The sequence below is a fragment of the Taeniopygia guttata genome, chromosome 2, assembly GCF_048771995.1.
Source record: "Taeniopygia guttata chromosome 2, bTaeGut7.mat, whole genome shotgun sequence".
Classification (NCBI taxonomy): domain Eukaryota; kingdom Metazoa; phylum Chordata; class Aves; order Passeriformes; family Estrildidae; genus Taeniopygia; species Taeniopygia guttata.
Window position 1 is genome coordinate 114204499 of NC_133026.1, and position 17921 is coordinate 114222419.

Sequence of the window (17921 nt, forward strand, 5' to 3'; positions counted from 1 at the left end):
ATTTCCCAGCACTCCTAAATACCTGCACCATTTTTAGCCTGAGTAACATGCTGCTCACATGTTTTCTTACAAAGCTTATGATCAAAGTAAAAAAACCCAAAACTTATATAATACTATCCAGAGCAAATACAGGACCATTTCACATGTTTTTGTGAAATATTGCTCACTGAGCTTTGTTGAATGTGTACATGCAACTCAGTAGTGTGCAGACACAAGCTGATCCAGCTGTGATGGCTGAAGTAGTGTTTTGTCTGGCCATCTCACTCCCACCTCAGCAGGCACAGCTGAGGCGATGGCTGGATAGTATGAGCAGGCAGACCAGGTTGACCATCAGAGATCACGCACATTCTTCACTAATGGATTTAACCAATGCTGAGTACACTAAAATACTTGGTGAGGGGGGTGAGGGCGTAGCTGCTGCAGGTCACAGCTTGTAGCCTCTTGTTGTAACAAGTGGAACTTGTGGCTGACCCCATCTCACACTGGTCAGCAGACTGGAGAGAATATTTACAAGGATAAATATGATACACCCTTACAGGGGTAGGGGCAGCACTCAGTTCTTGAGTTACTGTGGCTAATTCAGCCTGAGTGCTGCAAGTAATTCAGGCAGCAGTCTGCATTTTTTAATGTATTTGAGCATTACACATAAGTCTACACAAGGAAGACATATCAAATCCCCAAACTTTCCACAGCAGGGATTTTAGAGCTAACAAGTGGAAAATGATTGGCTTTGTTCTCAGTCATTCTTACAGTTACAGGTGACTTTGTGAATAGCATATACTGTGCCAAACCAGAACTGAAATCCTCTTTAAATGCAAGCAGGCCTTAGGTTTAGCAGCAGCTGTGAGATGGAGACTTACTGTTAATGGCAGATTCAAGTAGCGTGAACAATAACGAGGCTTTGTTTAAGGTGGACACAGCCTGTCTGCATTAGAACTGGACCTTGAGAACCTGTGTTAATTAACATGATTTTAAGTGGTGTCAGCTGTTTCTGAGTAAACCAATTGATTAGAGCAATAAATGCTTCATTCTAAATTTTATGGATTTAGGAAGAGAGTTATGATCAATAGGCGGGGTTTTAATTTTTTTCATCTCAAAACGTTTTGAAAGTTGTAAAATATTTTAATGGACTGAGAGGATTAATGCAGTTTTTAATAATCTGTTATTTGGAAAGCACAAAGAAGAAATCAGTCTGGAATGTGATAATATCATGTTCATTTCCAGGGGTTCTTGACTTAGTTCCAGACAACACAATTTCTTATGGACAATTTTTACTCCTATTTAGCAGCCTTATTGAACAAATTTAATTGGATATATGCATGTTTATAAAATTAGTTTCTTGTCTTAGATATGATTTATAAATCTGGGGTTATTATGTTTTTAAATACAAAGGTTTGTGTATGAAGATAATAATTTAATGCACCTTTAAATGTCATCTTAGGGCCAGAGTGCTGGTTTCATTAAAGGGATCTGGCACTTTTTGATAAAGTCCATTCATGATGAGCTCAAGGCTGCAGCTTGCCTTGCAGTGGGAGGACCTCTCACCACTGCTTCAATGCATTGGTCATCTGTCTGAGGTTTCTGTCACTAGTCTTGAGAGTGAGAACAAAGATAATTTAGCAATATTAAAATGTGAAGCATTAATTGTATGATTCCATACTTCTTCCCAGAGGCAGCAGCTGCACAGTGTGGCATAATTTAAATAAAGCTATTTATCATCTGATGTCTGGGTGTGAAAAACTTACCAGATAGTAGTGTAAGAAACAACTCCATAGTTCTTGTTTGTTTTGTCAGAAAGGGCACAACAGAACTGGTATACATGCACCTAGCCTTAGCAAATATCTTCATATTCATCTGAACATAAAATATTGATAAGCCTCTGTTTTGACTAGGAATTGGGAAATTTCCTGGCCAGAACAGGTCGTCTAATTTCACATTACAGTTGCATCCTCCCCTTACTACATACATCCAGCCTAAAGAGTGAAGGGCACAATGCACATCCTGTAAAAGTTGGCCACAAGAAGTGGGATGCCTGTGGATTGGACATGTGACAAATGACTATGCCATTGTGTGGCAAAGGTTCCATCCAGTGCACGTTCAGGGCTGATGGTTGGCTTCTGGCCCTAGTGCATAATGCAGCAAGCAGATCTCAACAGCACCTAGGACGTATCTTACACCTCTAGCATGCTGGCTTTATTTAAGGCTGACTGATGTCTTAGGCAGGCTTCTTCATGCTTACTACACTATTTTACATTTTCAGACTTTTTACCCCCAAGCACATAATTTTTAAATTTTAAGATAAAACAAAAAAATTATTCCCCCTACAACACAGCTACAGGAGTAAATGTTCAAATTCACATACTTTTCATTCCCTTTTTCTGATTCAGCTATGCTAACACGTGCAGGAAGCAGAAGGTTCGTGTGGGTAATGCGGAAGAGCTCACATACCACAGGTTCCCCTCCTTCCTCACATACCCCATGGACCATGCAGAAAATTTCTAGCTAATTAGCTAGGGGAACTGATAAATCATCTGCTTCTTTAGAGCACAAAAATGCAACATGGTCTAGTACTAAACCTGAGGAGCTGGCTTAACATCTAAAGCCCTGTGCTACTCTGCCTCTCTCAGTCTGGGAAGCAGAACTCTGCATAGTGAGAGCTCCCAGGTGGGATCTTTTAACTGCTGGGGCTTAATGAACATTATGTGAAAAGACCTTTTAAAAGAGGCTGCTTAGAGTTTACTCCTGCTTATAACAACCCTAGGGTAGTCCATTTTTGTTGCTGCCTTCTTAAGAGTCCACTTGTGGCTATATAGTGACTGCTTATTCCACCTCTATGCAAATGACTAAAGCCTAACTATCCTTCAGAGAAAGCCTCATAGAAGGGTATTTTTGTCAGTTTCTTCTAAGGTAGATGCAAATGAGGGGAAATTCTCCCATTCCACTCTTTTAACTGGCGTGGCAGGCCTGTATGTGTTGACCTTAGGTACCTGACCTGAATTACTAAATCGGTAAGCTTGGAGAAGATTTATAGGATAAGCACTAAAATACAGTGGGGAAAAAAATTTAGAAAACCGCTTTGAGAAGAGTACCTTAATTGGACATGTAGATCAATATGATTAGCTACGTTTGAAAGATCTGTGACCTACCACAGACAATGGGGCAAAGGTATATCTGAAATTCGTTTTTCAATGCTTCTTGGTTGCTGCCAAGCACAGAATACTAAGATACCAATCTTCGCGATGCCATCTACCCTGAGCAATAAAAAAACCCACCCTCAATTTAACAGGAGTCACCAGTCAGCTCCTGAGGCATAAACAGGCAGCTGTAGCACCGCGCGTAGGCTGACTTTAGTGCAGGATGCCGAGCAGCGTTTGGCACAGGTGGAGGAGTTTTCATCACAGACACAAAATTAACTCCGCTGAAGTTGCTCCGCGTCTGCCAGTGCCGGAGGAACAATCTCCGCGTGGGAGAAGCGCCCAGCGCGCCACCCGCCGCTCGCCCCTCCCGGCGCCGCTCAGCCGAACAAAGGCGGCAGCAGCGGGTCCCCTCTGTGGGAGCGGACCGGGCAAGGGGCGAGTCCAGCGCCCGCCCCGGGCTCCCTGCCCCGCCGGCCCGGCCCGGCACGGCTCGGCTCGGTTCGGCAGCGCATCGGGAGGAAGCGCCGGCTGCGAGGCGGGCGGGCGGCTGCCAGCGACCCGGGCTCTCCCCGCCCCCGTCTCCTCCCTCCGCCGCCGATCCTCCGCCCCCTCCGCCTTCTGCTCGCGGCGGCGGCGGCGGCGTTCTCGGCCCCGGCTCCTCGCGTTTCTCCGCGGCTTCGCCCCGCTCCTCCCCGGGGCTCCCGCGCCGCGCTGGCCAGGACGGTAAGGGCGAGGCGCGGCGCCGGCTCGGGGCCGAGGGCGGCTCCGTCCCGCGGCTCCCCCGCTGGCTGGGGGCGGCCCCGGGAGCGGGGCGGGCGGGACCCCGCGCTGCCAGCCCCGGCGGGTGTCCGGCGAAGGGGCTGCAGCGGGGCCGGGGCGCCGCGCTGCCCTGGGGCCGGGCGGGGGCTCGCCCTCGCCGGGGGCTGCAGCAGGAGCCGCCCAGCCCTGCCCTGCCCAGCCCAGCCCCGGGGGTCGGCGGGCGGGCGGCTCCCGGCGGGGACGGAGCGCAGCTCCGTGGGGTGGGTGCCGCGGCGGTGCCCCACCGGCCCAGCCGGCTTCGCCCGCTGCCTCCGGGGCGGTGGCTCCGACCCTCAGCCCGCGAGCGGGTTCGCGGCGGAGCGGGTAGGGCGGTTTGGCTCGTCTGAAATGCCTCGCTAAATGGCAGGGGAAAGCATATGGCCCAGGAGAAAGCCGCTGGAAGCGATAGCTGTTGGACTCCTCCGTGTTATTTCCCCGAGTCGGTGCGTAGTGGGAACTTCCTCCCGGGATGCCCTTTCGGGGGGATGCGGGGCTGAGCACATGGCTGCCTCCCCTGGGTCTGCCCCGCGTCTGTCACAGCACCGCCTGCCAAGGGGCCTGCCGGCGCCTGCTCTCCTTTCGGAGCGCTAATCTGACCTCAAGAAAACTTTAGCTGGGCGAGGGAAGGAGGCTGCTCCAAAAGGTAATTTACTTAAATGTGTTGGGATTTTTCCCTGCACGTCTTCCTTCCCTCGCTCAGGCCAGGCATCAGTGAAAAAGAGAGAACGCAATGGGATTATCTGTGTCTAAGGGTCTAAAACATATGGCTGCTGATAGTGCAGAGAAAAAGGTTAAAACTTGCAGAGACCTGGCACTGGCAAATTAACATCTCCAGTGAATTGTAGTGTTAACTTTTTAGGCTTGAATTTTATGGTCCTTTGCATGTTGATTGTTCCTCGTGTTTAAAGTCTATAGATACTCAGATATTTAAGGATGAAACATATTCTTTGTGCTTACAATGACAATGTTGTTGCATTTTGTAAGCATCAGGACAACTTTTATCTTTAATGTAGACCCTTTTATCACTCAGCTGTACTGAGCTGTGCTAAATACTTCTACTGTTTGTATATCTGGTCCTGATTTGTTGGGTGGCTTTGCAAAGGTCACTTCAGTTCATCCAATGGAGGCATTTTTTGTAAAATGCCTGTATTGATTTAATGTGGTACAGGGTCAGACTTGGCATTTATAAATTATTTCACATTTCTATTTGTGTGCTATAAGAGCCATGCCTTATAAAGCAGCTATTCCTTAGTTGTGTCTTAAAGCCCACTGGCAGATCTTGGTGTGTGATGTACAGGAGGTATGCAGCTTTATGGGCATCTGATGTTAAGTGTCCTACTTACTTAAAAATGTTGAGAGCTCTAAAAGGGTCAGTGTAATCCATACCACACGTGTGTTCAACTGACCTAGAATTAACAGGATAAAACACTTTTAAGCACTTTTGGAGTGAAAACTAGGATGCTGTTTCCTCGTGCATGGCTAACAATGACTTGCTTTTTCAAGTTGTCCAGTGCCATGCTCCCCAATTAGGAGGATGGCAGAACACCCACTCTGCTGCTGGAAAGGCTTGGCTTAAACTGGTGATACTGGTCATGAGAGCGGAAGGCCACCAGCAGCCTGGAGGTGCTCCAGGGGGAGATGAACATGATGGTGTTGGTGGCCAAGGGTGGTGGATAAAGAGACCACCATCACTCCTTCATGGATGGTGGGCAGCCCTTGCTGTGGGGCTGTTGGAGCTGACAGAGCTGTGTGCCCGCTCAGGGCCCCCATTTCATGTGGGTTGGTAACTTAGCATGTCAGTTGATATTTCATGCTGCGGTACTGAGTTTCCCCTCTGGCTTTCAGGAGGCAGCAGGCAGGTGCCTGTGTGCTGCCATGTAGGTGCAGGTATACCAGGAATGTGGTGGTGAGTGTGATTTACTGCCTCGATGGGACTGATAGCCTGTGCCAGCAAGTTCACTCTGCTGCACAGAAGGCCTAGGCTGCCTTCATGCCAGTGCATCCATGTTAAGCGAATTGTATCACAAACTAAAGCTAAGAGGGAAACCATGTTTTCCAGGTTCTTGTGGAGATCATTCACTGTCACGTTGCTAGAGAGGTTCTTTCTGTGTTGTGTTGTAGCAGCTGGCCACCTGCACCCTCCTTATCTGCCCCTCTTAGGCTTGTGGTGACCATGCTGAAGAGCCAGTTGTTGCTGCACTTAATGTAGGTACAGTCTTCCTACTGGATGTGAGATGGTTTTCTGTTAAAGGTTCATGCTTCTGTTTCAAAATCTGGAGGTCTAAGGTTGATTTACTGTGGCAAAAGTGAGTCAAATTGTAAGATACAATTTTGCAAACGCGTTTTGATTGCTCAGAGGTACAGAGCTCATTTTGGATAGTGTGCTAGTGTGTAAAGGGAAGGTGTTTCTCAAAAGGGCTTTTGTAAGTATGTTCCCCAGTGCTGACTAGTTAAGTTAGAAGTCATACACTGAATTATCACAGGGTAGATTTTGGCCATTAATTGTAGTGGAATGCAGAGTAAATGAAGGCTTATGTTTACAGCCTGCCCAGAACTAGAGAGTATATCTTTAAATTCTGGAACGTCTCCGGTCTCTCACTGGCTGACAGTATATCTTGTTTTCTGCTGCTAGATTATGGCTCCCTTCCATAAGGCCCTAAGCACATGTGTTGATCAGCCACAAGTTAATAATTCTGAATCAAAATTAAGGATAAAGTATATGTCAACTACAAAGTGTTGTTCTTTCAAGGAAGCTTTATTTTAGTAAGGCAAGTTCTGAGAAGTTAGAAGAACTAGTTTGTGTTGTCCACAGAGTTAAAGGCCTGCAGGAGCTGGAGGTTTAAATTAAAAAAAAAAAAAAAAAAAGCTTGGAGTGTCTTAAGTGTAAGGTACAATAGCTGCTTGGAAACTGCGTTTTAAGGAGAAGGAAAAGCTTGCCAAGTTGGGCTGTGGACCTTGCTGTGAGAATAAGATACTGCAAGCTACCAGAAAACCTAAAAGAATGAAGTAAAGGAGAGGATTGATTGTTGGAGAGCAGAAACTGCAGGGATAGCATATGAAGTGCCAAAAGCTAGAGGATGAAGAAATTTAAGACGAAGAGAGGGGGAAAAAAAAAGAAAAGGAGCGGAAGAGAAATTGGCTATGATGTTGTGAGGACCAGGCTGTATGAAAAATGCTTGATGCCTCTAAAATTAGCACTTCTTGTTTTAGTTGTTTAGTTTTAGATATGCATGTGGATTTGAATATGGGAGAAAGATAGGGTGCCAAATGGAAATGACTGGAATAAATGTCTTATGTCTGCTCCCAGTTAAACTAAATCTAAGGGTCTCTGCTTTTGGGATCTGAAAGAGCTGATGCAGGGCACTGGAGCCAGGTTAAAAAATAGAATTGGGTGTTATCTGTTAGGCTGAAGGTAGCAGTTGTGATAGCAAGATAGCAAAAGATATATAGTTCCATTTCTTTTAAAAGGAGAAGAGAAGAATATCTTCACACCTTTTACTCTAGTCACAATAGAATTCAATGATTTGGAATAAATTTGGAATTGAAAAAGTAATTAAGTATACAAAGCTAAGTGGAAAACAGGATAAAGAGTATCATGTATTTGTCACAATTTGGTCATGGGAGGCTAAAGTCATATTACTGTTTAAATACTGAATGTCCTAGACAATAGGAGCAGAAGGCTTCAGTTCCATGTATATACACCAAAAATAACTACATTGGAAGTGTGAGGCTTAGCTAAAGGTGTCTCCTGAAGGTGAAATTATGACTTTGCCTTCCTGAATAAAGGAATTATTCGTGCCCTGCATCAGTATTAGTGGGTAGCAGGTCTCTTTACTTCACCATACTGGCTGAAATAACTATATGAGAAGGACAATTGCTGATGAGGCCAAGTTGGGAAACATAGTCAGCACCAAGGTGGGTTGGATTATTGGACAGGAAGAATTGAATGTCTGTGATGACTGAAACAATAGGAATGTCAGGAAGTTGAGTAGCTCTAAAAGCAAAGTTATCTACTGAGTGATTATTAACAACACATTTGCTATCAGCTGGCAAGTCATCCCTTAAAACAGGTTTGGAGGAAAAGACCTGATCACCATAGACAAACAGGGATGACTCTTATTTGATACTGACCATGAAATGGGAGCAAACGTGATGCTCAGGAAGAGCTTTTCAGTGCAAGTAGACAAGTTATTATGCAAGGTATTAGGGTGACTTTGTGTCAAATACTGTACATAGTTCTGGGCACTTATATATAGAAAATATTAAATCCTAGTGGAACATGTAGATGGATGTCCAAGCTACAAATATCATATAGTTTGAACAGTCTAGAGTTAGATGAGAGACCAAAACTTAAACTATTCTGGCTTTTGTATCTTAGTAATGGCAGAAAAGGGAGATAGCAGCTGCATAGACATTCCCTGGGGCTAATTCTTGGAGGAGAGGAAGGGTCATAAACTGAAGATTCATCTGTGATTTTGGGTTAAAAACTTGGTGTACGAAGGGTAATTTGATGGATGAGTACAAGAATAATGCACATGGGGAATTTGAAAGGAGTTTCCTTACTGTCAGATTTTGGATGCCTTCCTAGCTGTAAGTATCCTGAGTCCCAGCTAAGTATCGAGGTTTGCATGTGACTGTTGAGGAATGGAGCAGTTCAGGTAACTGAAGCCGCTATATTTTATGCTTTGGTGTTCACAGTTAATCAACAGAAATAGAAGTCACTTCAGTAAAGGAGGTGTGATGAGCAGAAGCACTTATTTTTGTGGAGCATGTGTTGTCTAGTCACATGATGGTAGATGGAATTTATAGCAAGTAAAAACACTTAGCTATGACATTAGTAGCTATTTTGTTCTCTTTTTAGTGCATAATGGAGTGGAATTAAGCTTAACTCATAAAATATTTAGAATAACTACAAATTAATATGTGTGGGACAGAAAATGCATAAATGGACATGCAGGCTGGAGGTCAGGTTGGCTGACTTGTGCCCATAAATAAATAAAAGGGTTCTCCTGTCAAATGAATGCCTGTCTTTATCCTCTGCCTGATTTCATACTATCTGGTCTTAGGAGTGTTTCATGGCTCTGGCTGCATCCACTTATTGGAGACTGTGTTCCTGGGAGTAGGAGGCTGCCTGGGGAGAGACTTGGACAGAGCCTTGTGTGGTAGATGAAGTGCAGAGTTGTTGGAAACCCATGGCAGGGGCTCCCAGCTGGGGATATGTGTGCTTGTCTTTGGCTTCTTTTTGTGCTACCTGACCCAGGTGTTGGTGCTGAGCTATGCAAAGCCCAGTGCAACATAATCACTTTTGAGGTGAGAAAACTGAGGTATGAGGCGTGCCACTTGAGACACACTTTCTCTAGTGACAGTGTTGAAGACTTGACTGGTACACAGTGAAGAGACGTGTGCCCCATTGAAAGCGTAAAGGTGGCACGTGTGATTTGAAGGTGTGCCATGTTGACTTTGTTTGATCTTTGCCATAGTGTCAGTCTCTCGGTTTAAAAACTGTCCTGTGGCCAGTGTATGCCCAGTGAAACTTCAGGAAGTTTTGAGATTACTTCAGAAAGAAAAAAGAATATGTCACCTGTGTGAATGTATTCTGAGAAGAACCATTAAAAAAATAAGGTGCATTGAGTGTGTCTGTACAGGAAAGCAAGATGAATATTTTGATATTGCTTTATGACTATTTGTTTTAAATTTATAAGGCAGGTGTCTTACTTCCTTAGAAATAATCCAGTTGCAAACTCCCTTACAGTGTAGTTTATTAAAATCTGAACTATTGAATTTTAGGGGTTTGCTCTAAATGCCTGTGTATTTTTTGCTTTAATGAGGAGCTGTGTAATGAACTCAATGTGTCAGCATGCCCCATAAGAAGTAATTGTGAAAAGATTGTGTTGAGCCATCAGAAGAATAATTAAACAATCCTAGGGAAAATTGAATATATTGTCCTGATAGCTTTTAGCATGCATTATTAGGCTATTTACTTACTGTTATTTTCCATTTACTGCTATTGCCCTATTATACAAGTGTTGGGTGTATAGTTAAAAAAGATGAGACTAGGGCTGTGGTGGGCATTATAACATCTTTCACTTGACAGCCTTCAAGCCCCAGATATTATTGGATGTGGTGGAAAAGTTATTTCATGTTTACAAGGGAAAGATTCAACCTAAATTCAAACAGGCAAATCAAAGAGCAGGGCACTTGTCTCTTGATGCTTTGCTGTGTTCTTTAAAAACAAAAATCACTCAAATAATTTCCTGTTACAATTTGAGGTCTTGGAAAAGTCTACTTTAAGAAATGGGAGGAAATGTTTTAAGACTTTATTGGACAGGGAAGATAATGATAGAGCTGAGTATTGTCTGAGTTGTTTTCTTCATCCAGTGCCTCTCCACAGTACTAGACAAGTCTGTTTTAAGTAACTACCCAAATTCATGAGTGGACCCAGACCTTTGGATTTCTAATGACCTTTGTATGTTGTCTCTCTCTATTTGACAAGTTAATCTATGCATGCTACTGCTTGGGAGGTCAGGCAACCACAAGAAGACTTTTTCTCATGGATGCATGTGCATATATAGTCATATGCAGTTTAAATTAGGATGGAGGAGAATCATTTAAGTAATGCTTGGATAGAACACTTTTGGGATGATGGTGATGATGATAATATGCATTTTATTTGTACTTTATTTCATATATATAAAACTTAATGTTGCTGTGTTTGTCAATTTGCTATTTGTCTTCCTGTCTAACTCCAATGGGTTTAGACCATTTTGAAAATCTTACTTAAGAGCCTTTTGTCACTTCTCATGCAGCCACCTACTTCAGGATTGTATTTTGAAAAATACATATTTATTACTAACATTAGTAAATTGCTTATGTAAGTACAAGCAAGTAAAGTGATACATTCCATGTGCATGTTGTATTTAATTGCAAGATTCTTATTATCTCTGTTGTTTTGCCTTTCTGAGCTGCAATATTACTGAATTTTATTACTGTTGGGTTGTCCCAGTGTGTTAGTTTGGGTGTTCAATGATAATTGCAGTGAGTGTCAATCCTAAATGAATTTAAATGGTAGGCAGTGTGAATGGAATTTCATGTTTTACTCCATTTGGATAGATGTTATTTTGTCACTGGAGATCACTTGTGGTTGTCACTCTACATAGTAAAACTTGATACAATATATAGGGACTTACTGATAATCAGTTAATTTTATTAAATAGTATCTGCTAATCAGAACTAGAATTGCAGTTCCATAATGTGTGATATCTGCAGTGTGTTTGTACAAATGCTTGGGGAGCACTGCAGATGGGGAGGTCTGCTTATTCACATTTCCTGCAAGGCCCTTATACATGCTTTACTGAAGGATTTCGGGTGTTGTAGTTAATTTTGTCGTTATTTATTGCTGCTGTCTCTGTCTTTCTGTACAAGTTTGGGGTTTATTCCTGTTGTAATATTGGGTCTTATGCCCTGCAAGTGAAATTAAGCTTCAGAACCTCTACCTGAAGTGAATCCCCCAAATGTTTGTGAATTTAAAACCTCAGATTTCAGATCTTTCCCCCTCGTGCCCCTTTTTTTCCTCTTTGATAGCCTGTGAGGAAAAAGAGACACTGATTAATGAAACACACCATATAGGAGTGCACAATGTTCTCTTTATTTGAAAAGAAATGTTGTTTTCCTCTGATCTTTGCTGTAGTCATTTGAGGTGTTGACTTGTGACTAAAACAAATACATTTATTTAAAAAATAAATTTTGATTTTTTTCTTATGGCTTGTTTATTACAGCAAGTTTGTGCTATCACAAAAATTTGTGTTACAACTGCGAACTCTTTTTTTTCCCATGTTTAATTTAAAGATGATCAGTATCATTTCTCTCTTCCTTCCCTCTCAATCTCCCTTAAACCTAAACAAACCCTTCAGTCCTTAAACAAAAGTGTCTTTGTTTTTACATTTGTTTTATGAAATTGCTTGAATCCTTTGGGAAAAGCTTTCCTCTCACAGGAAGAGAGGGAAAAAAACCCCCCACCCTTCTAAGCCAAAAACAGCAAGCCTGCTACCAGACATTACTTTGTTTTGCTATCTGAATAATAGCAGATTGCATTAAAAAAAGCAATTTCTCATCTAAATGAATGAAAAGTGCAATTGCAGAAATGCACACAAATAGACAAATGGTTTTCACTCAGGAAAGGTAAAATTGGTAGTATGCAGGGCAATAATTTGCTGCATGCCCTTCTGGGAGCTTCTTTGCATTGGGAAGTGGAATTTTAAATGGGTATTTTGTAGTTCTGAGAGGTGGGACCACCAACTGTTCTTTGGCCTTTCTGATTTTGTTTTGGTTTTTGATACTATTTATTCCTAAAAGTCTCTTGGTTGTATACCTTTGTGATGTTCTGATGCTGTGGCCCCAGCTGTGAAGCCATCCATCCTGGCATACTAGGCAGTTGTGTGAAATACCATCTCCTGACCTAGGAACCTGGAAACTGGCAGCAAACATGAGTTAAAGGAGAGATTGGATCAGGAAGACAAAGAATTATGTGAACAGACGTGCTGATGAGCTAGAACAAGATTTTTGCAGCAGACTTTCTCCCAGACGTAATAAAAATGCAAAATTGAGTCAGTGGCCTACTGTTCTTGATCACCTGCATTATTATGCAGGCTGGAGGGATCAAGATGAAGAAAAATTTTCTGAGTAAGTGCTGAATGTGAATGAAAAAAATAAGGAGGCCTCCCTTAACACCAGGTGGTAAGGGCTTATCTGCTGAAGAGTGAGAAATCAGATGCTGGGCTAAAAGAATTGATATAGGATGGTCCTAGAGGACCCCTTTGTAAGCATTATATGGAGAATTAGAAGTATAGTGGCCTCCCTGCATTCCAGTGGCACTTCACATCTTAAGCAGCTCTTGAATTTTGCTTGAAATTCCCTCTGTTGGTGCCCTGCATTGCTGCCGTCCTGCTTCTGTCCCCAAAGCCTATGCTGTGTCAACTTTATAGCTCATGCTGGGCTTCCATGTGTGTGCAGCTGTGAAACAGCTGTGTCCTCATGACTGGCTTATCCGTAGTGTCCTGGTGAAACCTCCATGTAATTTCCTGGGCTTATTTTTTTTATCCTAACCTTGCAGGTACACCTGCTTTTGCTTCCAGAGTCTGGGAAGAGAACTGTGTGCTCTGGAGTAGCATCCATACCTCTCATAAACAGGCATGTGCAGAGATGATTATATGGATGTTCATCTTATATCTGGAACATTTTAAAATGCTCTTCATGAAGACTAGACCAGAGAATTATAGGCTTTGGAGAGATAGAAACTGAATTAACTTGTGCTTTGCTGGCTAAGCTGCATTAATGTTTTCATTACTTGCCCTAAAATGCAGTAGACAAAAGCTGTAGGGAGAGGCCCTGTCCCCCATCTATGCTGGATTTAATAAAATATAGGATTTCTCCTTCTAAACTTTCATTATCCAAGAACCTCTATGAACATACCAAATGATGCTATTAAATTGTTGCAATCAACTAATTTGATTTCCATATTACTTCTGGGTGACTGTTGCTGAAAAGATTTTTTTTTTTTACAAGGTGGCTTGCCCCAGTATGAAATCAGATCCTCACACTCTACCTCCTGCATCTATATTGCTAAATTGTGTGGGCTGTGCTACTGAGCTGGAGAGCAGAGAGGAATATTTGCTTCCTGTGCTGTTGTTGTGGTCAAGGCTAATCAAATGCTACTAGTGAAGGTTGGCTTTACTGGTGGTATTATATATTTTGCTCGGAGGGGATCATCACAGATGCTGAGTAGAAGAGCTGTCCACCTGATAGATCCATGCTCACTCTCATGGTACCCTTTGTTCCCATTTGCTGTGTGCCCATAACACTTTCCCTGAAAACGCTGTTCCCTGTAGGTGCTGCAGCTGAGCTGGGATAATAAGGTGCAGACTGGAAGGACAAAGACTGCTGTCCAAAAAGCCCTTGCAGTGAACATGGTTACTATTGCAGCTCTGCAGGCCAGAGGCTGTCATGTGTTGCTGCAGGTTCAAGCCTGAAGGAATTGCTGGTTGAGCTGGACATAAAGGCAAGGAAGCAGCTTGTATTATGGTAGTTGGTAGACAGACACTGTCTAATGTGAAGCTGCCTGCTGTGAGGTTCCAGTCTTTCTCCTACGTTTTTCCCATGTCTTGAACTTTTGCTAATTTAAAGCTGAACTTCTAATGAGAAGCAAAAAAACCTGTTCCTTAATCAGTGTAATTTGCTTTCATGGAATACTTCATTCAACTTAGTGCAAATTGTGAAAGCCATGTTTTTATATTTGAAAATTATATCAGCTGCTCTTGACATTGAACCAGCAGAAGAGTGCTAACCAATCCTTATAAAATCTGGCTTCCATGAAGTGTAATTTAATACCATAACATACTGAGCTGAAAGAAGCAATAAAATAGTCCTCCATGTAGTCCTTTCTTCATTACAGTTCTGGCATTGCAACTGTAGATTTCCCATGGTTTCCTTATACCTTTCTCTTCTTGCTAAGCAATATATAGAATACCAAAGTCCTAAAATTCACTTTAAGTGTTATTAGAATAACTGATATGTTGGAGTGGAGGTAATGGCCTCTTGTTCTTCTGTAGAACAGCCACATGGGCACAAATTCTTTTTTTCTTTCTTTTTTTGAAGTTGTTTTGCAGAGTTATGCAGAAATGCAGAGATTTTTTTCTTAGGCTGGGATTTTTCTCAAGTCAATGTCAGAACTCACTTTTTCGTAATCACAACGATTGTGATCTCCGACAAGATAAATAGAACTGAGGTGAAGTATATCTTGTTCACCAAATTGAACAGCTCTTACAATTTTTTCCATGATCAACTTAACTCATTGACATGGCAATTAATAAAAGTGTAAATGAGAATGTCAGAAATTCTGTAGTCACTGCCATATACGGTTCACTGGCACCTATAGTGAGTGTTCTCCAAGGGTGAAGAAGAGGCAGAGTTTGGATATGGAGGAGGGAATTACAGTGCTAGAGTATGGCCAAGTTAATTGTGGCTTCTGTGCTTTGTACCTCTGAAGGCTTCTGACAGTGGAAGGAATGGGCCATTGGGTTGTTGCCCAGTTACACTTTTTTTTAATATTGTGATATTTCTGATCACAAATTCACAGACTTTGGGAGCTTTCCTTGATGGGAAGTTACAGAAATACCTGTTTATGTGTTCTGAATTACCTTATGGTTTTTGTTTTAACCAATTCTTTTCTGACTTGGGAAGAAAGGGGATATGTTCTTCATGAAAAGAGATGTATTCTACATGGAAATCATGTACAAAGTTGTCAGATGATTTAGAAGCACATTTCAATACAGATCAGAGTTATCTTGATTTATATATTTGGTCTTCAGCCTGACTATGTACAAAATGGAAAGTGAAATAAAATTAAGATGTCTGGTTTATTTTGTTGTCTACTCATAAAATACATCTAAGTGTTCACAAGAGAAAATTTTATTGGGAAAAAGATTCAAATGAAGTACCGCCTTGCTGTCTCTGTTACTTTTCTGTTAATTTTTTTTTTTTTCTGTTCTAACAGTGCCTAGGATGTGTATGTGACTTAACCATTAATGCTTCATTTCTGATGTGTGTACTTTTACCTGTATGCTAATCTATGTAGATGAACAGGCCAGGACTTGACATATATAATACAAGTGCCTTAATTTACTCCTATGTACATTCCAGGGTGTGGGTATTTAAATAAAAAGGGAAAAGAAAAAATGAGCTGGTGCCTGGTACAGTAATTCTAGTTGGAGACTGATACTTGTAATAGGAGGGTAGTTATCAAAATAGCCACCCTGTGATGCTGTTTTTTCCCCATTCCTGCTGTAAAGGCAACTCATGGAGACACACCTGCAGCCAGGCAGAGGCCAAGGGCCTGCTTGGGCAGAATCATTCCTCAATCCTCTGTTCCATCTTGGTGGCAAGATGCACATGTTGGGCTTTTCCTGGCAGCAGGTGCACTTTGCAGCTGTGCTTCCCAGTGATCTTGGGAAGAGACAGCCCCTGGAAAGCACAGAGTCTCCCTCCCAAGTTCAGGCTTTCTGCAGGAGCCCACAGGATATGGCCTGGCCTGCCTCTCACTTGGATTAGGGCATGGCTGGCCTCTGGGTTGGACCATAGGATCTACCTGGCCATCCCTCCTAAATCCTTTGGTGTCTCTAGTTCTGTGACAGGCACTTAAGAGAATGACAGATGATTCCTTGGATGCTGTGCCAGGAATTCAGCCATGCAGAGCGCTCGCAGGTCATAGTTGAGATTTTGCATCTTAGAGAGGAATAAGAAATCTTTTGCATTAAACAGGATGAGAATACACAAAAGAACATTTCCAGGAAAGCATGCATGCGTGAGATGGGGAAAAGGAGTTGATCTGGTTTCTGATTTGTGCCATTAACTGTGGGATCTGCAACATTCCTCAGCAGTTGAGAAACATTTATGTGGATGTCTGCAGGTAATCTTGAGTCCTCTTGGAGACAGAAGACTGAATCCTCCTCTCAATCCCTTGGTATTCTTTCTGTAACATGATGGTGTCCACATGTGTCCACACATAAATAATATTCTTTGTTTAAAAGTCTTAAATGTTTCTGTAGGGAGCTGATCTAATTTTCTAGATGGGCTTTCCCTTTCTGCAGCTGGTTTGGACTGAATCTGAGGAAACAGTTCCACTACATGATCTGCATCCAAAGGAGAAGTGTTGCTCCTCTGAGACTATTAGCTATGGTAGGAATGCTGTCCTTAGCAGGAGGGCTGGGCTCAAACTCTTGCCCTGCCCTTGCTTTGAGAGGTTGTCTATGAATGCTGAACTTAAGCGTTACTCCCCCACATCTTCTGAAGGGTGCTGAACAGACAAGGTGACAAGGCAGACTGAGGTGGGCACCCAGTGAAATGTATTCCCCAGGTCCCTCTCCTAGGTTCCTCTCCTAAAATACCTGAAATGCTCTTACTTTTATTTTCCTATCAGTACTCTTAGTTGAATTGTCTGGAAATAGTTACTTCCTTGTAGAAGTTCTTGCTGGTGGTATAAGATAGCTTGGCAGCATCTATGAAAAAACAGTTATATGGGGAAGAGGTTGTTTTGAGATTTTTGTCTTAACTGGAAAAGTACCAAAAGCTGGGAAGTGCAAAATACATGTGTTTTTTTTTTTTTTTCCCTTGAAATTTCACACCACTTTTCAAAATAAATTCTGCCTTTAAGTGGGTGAGTCGTTGCTCAAAAGTAGTGATTCCCAAATGTTCATATTTGAGCCAAGAATAAAATCTCTTTTTATGCAATCTCTTCAGAGCCTGCCTTTGAGAAAGAAAGAAAGAATTTAGTCTTCTTTTAGAGACTTTATTCTCTTTATAGAACATAATGAGTTTGCTTTTCAAAGGAAAAACTGAGAATTGCAGTGAAGGGGCTCTGTAGTATCTCGGCTTGATTTTATGCAGGATAAAGCTGTTTAGTATTTAATACAGTAAACTGTTTAAGAGGATAAGTTATATAATTACCATGAACTTTTAAATAATGATTAGTATTAGTACTTGACTGTCAGTCAAGGCTGTGGCTTTGTAAGTAGGAAAATGGTTGCAGATATACTCTGAGCTTTTTAAGATTTTTTTCCCTTCCTTTTTGTTTATCCTTATTTGCATATCTTAATTATGTAAACATAACTGTTTACAGCTTTAAGCTGAAATGCTATTTTATTTTTCCAAGTATTGGCTTTAGTGTTGGCTCAGTTTCTTCCAGTTTTTAGGAGCTTGTTAACATGCCTCTGACAGCTTCTTCATAGTCAGATATGGCAGCTGATGTCTGAGAGCTTTAAAATAATAATGAATGGCATAAAATTCTTTGTTTACTTAGTGATGTGATCCTGTAGCTTGATTTCAAATGAGCAAGCATCCATATGGTGTACAGGAATAAGTAAGTTGTCCCTTGCTGTGTGATACCTGTTGCTGGACTGCAGCTAACACTTCAGGCAATAGAAGAACCTGGTGGTA

General features: G+C 42.1%; 1 protein-coding gene across 1 annotated transcript in view; it reads left to right on the forward strand.

Annotated features, from left to right (window-relative positions):
* Positions 1–230: 230 nt before the first annotated feature.
* The window catches only part of LOC121469267 (uncharacterized), a 115558-nt gene continuing 97867 nt past the window's right edge, over positions 231–17921 (forward strand). The window contains exons 1-2 of the mRNA XM_072924300.1: positions 231–393; positions 3357–3860. Coding sequence (XP_072780401.1) covers positions 231–393; positions 3357–3860 — 667 coding nt within the window. The remainder of the gene's footprint in view (positions 394–3356; positions 3861–17921) is intronic.